The sequence below is a fragment of the Cariama cristata genome, unplaced genomic scaffold (genome assembly GCF_000690535.1).
Source record: "Cariama cristata isolate BGI_N322 unplaced genomic scaffold, ASM69053v1 scaffold35515, whole genome shotgun sequence".
Taxonomy (NCBI): Eukaryota; Metazoa; Chordata; class Aves; order Cariamiformes; family Cariamidae; genus Cariama; species Cariama cristata.
Genome location: NW_009618824.1, coordinates 1 through 3956, shown reverse-complemented (window position 1 = coordinate 3956; position 3956 = coordinate 1). Strand labels below are relative to the sequence as shown.

At 52.5% G+C, this 3956-nt stretch overlaps 1 protein-coding gene across 1 annotated transcript; it reads right to left on the bottom strand.

Moving 5' to 3' along the window:
* Window positions 1-620: 620 nt before the first annotated feature.
* On the bottom strand, window positions 621-3951 carry PCDH8 (protocadherin 8; the record flags this gene model as incomplete). Its single annotated transcript, XM_009701007.1, has 3 exons — window positions 621-1639; window positions 2112-2322; window positions 2461-3951. Coding segments are annotated over 3 exons (2076 nt in total), but the record flags the coding sequence as incomplete, so codon positions are not given.
* Between the last annotated feature and the right edge of the window lie 5 nt (window positions 3952-3956).

Genomic DNA, 3956 nt, shown 5'->3' with positions numbered 1-3956 from the left:
ATTTTTTTTCAGGACTGTCATTTCTGGGAGGAGACAAAACATGTATCACAAACAATCTCAACATAATCAACATCTTTCTGTTTTACACATAAATATAAGCCTATCCTTTCTCTTGATGTATAAATACCTGTACACAAACGCAAGTGACTGTCCTTTAGTAAGGCTGCCTTGACAAGGGATAAACATATAAGCACATACTTATGCAGTTTGTCGCAAATCAACGTCTGAGCCAGATCAGAAAGCAAAGTGCTCGAGTGGCTGGTGATGCAAAGATTTTTGCACAGCACGAACACTTCAGTTGATGGACGTAGCTTCACTTCCTTCACTAAAATCACATCGCTTCCCACCAGTGAAGGGTCAAGCTGGAAGAGCTCAGACCAGGCAGTGAAAAGCAAAGGCCAGCTCCCTCACACAGCCCTCCCTCCCACCCTACAACGCATTAAAATCTCTAGAGCTAAATCTCCAGTGAGGTATTGCTGGAGATTAAGGATGGGCAAGACTAAATGTAGCATCATTCATGCTCCTCCCCACTGCATTTCTCTGCACAAAATACTACTTTTGTTGACCTGTAAAGACCTCTACGCTCTGAAGCATGAAATCCATGAACAGATCCCTCCAACACATCACAAAACCTTTATTAGTGTTTATCAGTGACACAGATTACAGGAACCAAAGGCAATTAAATAACATTTAACTTTAAGTTGACCACAGACTCAAGAAATACAAGTCACATTTGGCAAGGCAAACTTCTCAGTACACTGGGTTGCTTAGATTATTACACCGTGAAAGAGGAATTTCCCTTACAATGTTCTACATATTCAGGATATTATTATTAATTATTATTATAGTGTCTTTCAGACAGTTCCTTTGGCAAGAATTCCCATTTTATTATATAAAAATATAACGAATTTTCATTATATACAAACATTACATTACACAATGTACAGGTTAAAAACACTACAAAAAATGGCAGGCCATGGGTGAACCAAAAGCAAAAAACCACCAATGTAGAAAACATGAAAAAAAAATTTAAATACTGCACATTTCATAAAAATTACATTAACTACAAACAATTTTTTTTTTGTTTGCAAATATCAAACAGTACTGACGTGATTGGAAATCTTTCCCAACGAATTCATTTTTAAGGCACATCTTGCGTATTTACAGGTACGACATCGGATCTGGTCAATAACTTAAAGGCTCTCGGGGGTGACCGAGTTGTGTGCGCGCAGGGACGTGTGTACCCGGGCAGGGAGCATGCTGGGCTACGCTTTCTCGGCCGTGTCAGTCTGGGGGCCCAGGTATCTAGTCGAGGGGGCTGGGAAGAGGGGCACCCCGATCTCCTGAAGGTCAGGGAGCCGTGCGGGGCGTGGCGGGGAGAGGAGCGTGATCGTCCGGTCAAAGTCCCGGTGCAGCACTTTCTCGTAGACGCTCTGAAGCCCCACTGTTTTGGGCAGCTGGGCTTGATAAAAGTTGTCCCTGCGAAGGGGATCCCTGGGCAAAGATGTGCTCTTGCAGAAGGTAGAGAGGGGTGCCGAAGGATGGGGAGAGGGGTGAGGGTTGGCTCGGCCGCAGGAGGGGCTCCAGCAGCGGTCCGAGTGGCCCAGGATCTTGCACTCGGCTGTGCATGCCCATAGACCTAAAGAAAGAGAGAGAGAGAGAGAAGGAGAAACCTGTTGTTACTGCAAGAATAAATCCACATCATTCGTAATCCTCAGAGTTATCAGTCACAGGATGATTCAATGCACTGACGGTGGGAGTTGGGAGGCAATGCTCTACGGCACAATAAAAAAAACACACTTGGGAAGGTTATGCCATTTTGCTAGGGACACTCCTCACAATCCTAACTTTAAGGGAAGCTTTTTGGCAAGGAAAAAAACCCAATCCTCCAGTACTTTCAGCCCCTGCTAGTTTGTGCAAGGCACTCAGTGTGGAGAGGAACCAGTATCTAGCAGCCTGCTACGAAGAGACGGGCAGTTTGAGCCATGCAGCGTCAGGTTTCCCCCTCCAGCTGCCCTGCCTAACCACTGTGCCCCAGGGATGGGTCCCTCTGTCCACCTCCCCGTCCGTCTGTCTGAGGAGCCAGCCAGGAGCAGGGGCTGAGCCCTTACCGTTCTGCATGTGTGTGATGAGGTCTTTCTTCAGGGCATCTCCGCTGATATCTGAGTCACTGTCGTTAAAATCGCTGTCACCTTTGCCACTGTCTTTGCCACTGAACTTCTCTGCCTCCCGGCCGGAGATGGTGTTGAACGAGTGCCCCTTCCAAATGGCCACGGGGGGAGCAGGCTCTTTGCCATAGCTCGGAGCGGCAGCGAAACCCTGCTGGGGTGGGGGGATCAAAGGAGACGTGAGAGAGGGAAATGGTGAAGGGCAAATCAACATCAGAACTGCACCTCTGTGATTCACACCCTCCGAGATGCTCCCCACCCTCTGCCCCCTTTCCCCACGGTGGGACCTTACCTCCCCGCTCGGTCCTCTCAGCCTCTTCTGACCCTCATAGAGGCAAGTGCTGTCGCTGCCGCTCTCAGCGGTGGAGATCTCTTCTGCAGCTGGAGAAGGGTCGGGAGCGGTGAAAGAGGTTTTACTGGGAAAGGTTCGTACCTCAAACACATTCCCCCTCTGGCTGCCTTCCTCCTGCTGGCCCTTCTCCAGGTGGGAGATGTCTATCTGGTCCTTCAAGGAAGTGTTGTTTTTGATCTCGTTCCCCTTCTTGCGCCTGTTGCAGGTGGTGGCAATGGTGATTATAGCCACCAGGAGGAGGGTGCAGCTGCCCGCCAGGATGATGATCACGATCAGAGGGATGTCCCACTGCAAAGCCTTTTCTTCCCAGGAGCTGGGCTTGGCTACCTCCTGGATACTGGAAGGAGCGGTGGCGGTCACCAGGAAGTTGACTGTGGCAGTCGTGGCCAGGGGGGGTCTGCCGTTGTCTGTCACAGTGAGGATGACCTTGAACAGCTGTCCCAGCTCTTCAGAGAGGTCGCCCCTCAGCACGATGTCCCCAGTACTTGGGTTGATGGTGAAAAGGTCCTGCTGGGGCTCTTCCAGGAAGGCAAAGGTGAGCTCGGCATTGGCCCCATCATCTGCATCTCGAGCTTTGATCTGGGCCACCAGGGAGTCACGGGAGGTCTTGCTGGACACACTGATTTCCACCGTCCCGTTGGTGAGCACCGGGTGGATGATGACGGGAGGGTTGTCATTCTGGTCCACCATCCTTACTTTGACAAGGGTGCTGCTGGAGAGCTGTGGGGAGCCACCATCAGTAGCCTGGATCCTCAGGTCCAACTGCTTGAGGATCTCATAGTTGAATGTCCTGAGGGCATAGATGGCCCCGGTGGCGGGGTCCACAGAGACATAGGTGGAGATAGGGGCCCCCATGACCTGTGTCTCCAGGAGCCTGTAGGTGACCTTACCGTTGTGGCCAAGATCGGGGTCCCGGGCCACCACGGTGGTGATGTAGGCACCTGGGGGGTTGTTCTCTGGCACGGCCACCTCGTAGAGGGGCTTGGCAAAGAGTGGTGCGTTGTCGTTCTCATCGCTCACCCGCACTGTGTACTGGCGGACGGTCTTGAAGGGTGGCGAGCCCAGGTCCTCAGCCACCACAGTGAGGTTGTACTCGGGGATGCGCTCACGGTCCAGCGCTGCCGTGGTGACGATCATGTAGCTGTCCTCATAGGCGCGCTGCAGGGTGAAGTGGTCATGGCCACGGAGGCTGCAGCGCACCTGCCCGTTGGCACCCGAGTCACGGTCCGAGGCGCTGACAAGGGCCACGAAGCTCTCGCTGGCCGCCGCCTCGCTGATGTAGGCCACGCCAGCGGCACTGGCAGCACCACGGAGGGCGCTAATGCTGATGCGTGGTGCATTGTCGTTGACGTCAGTGAGGCGCACTACAACGGTGCAGGTGGCAGCACGGGGGCTGGCGCCGCGGTCCTGGGCACGCACGTCCAGCTCGTATGTGC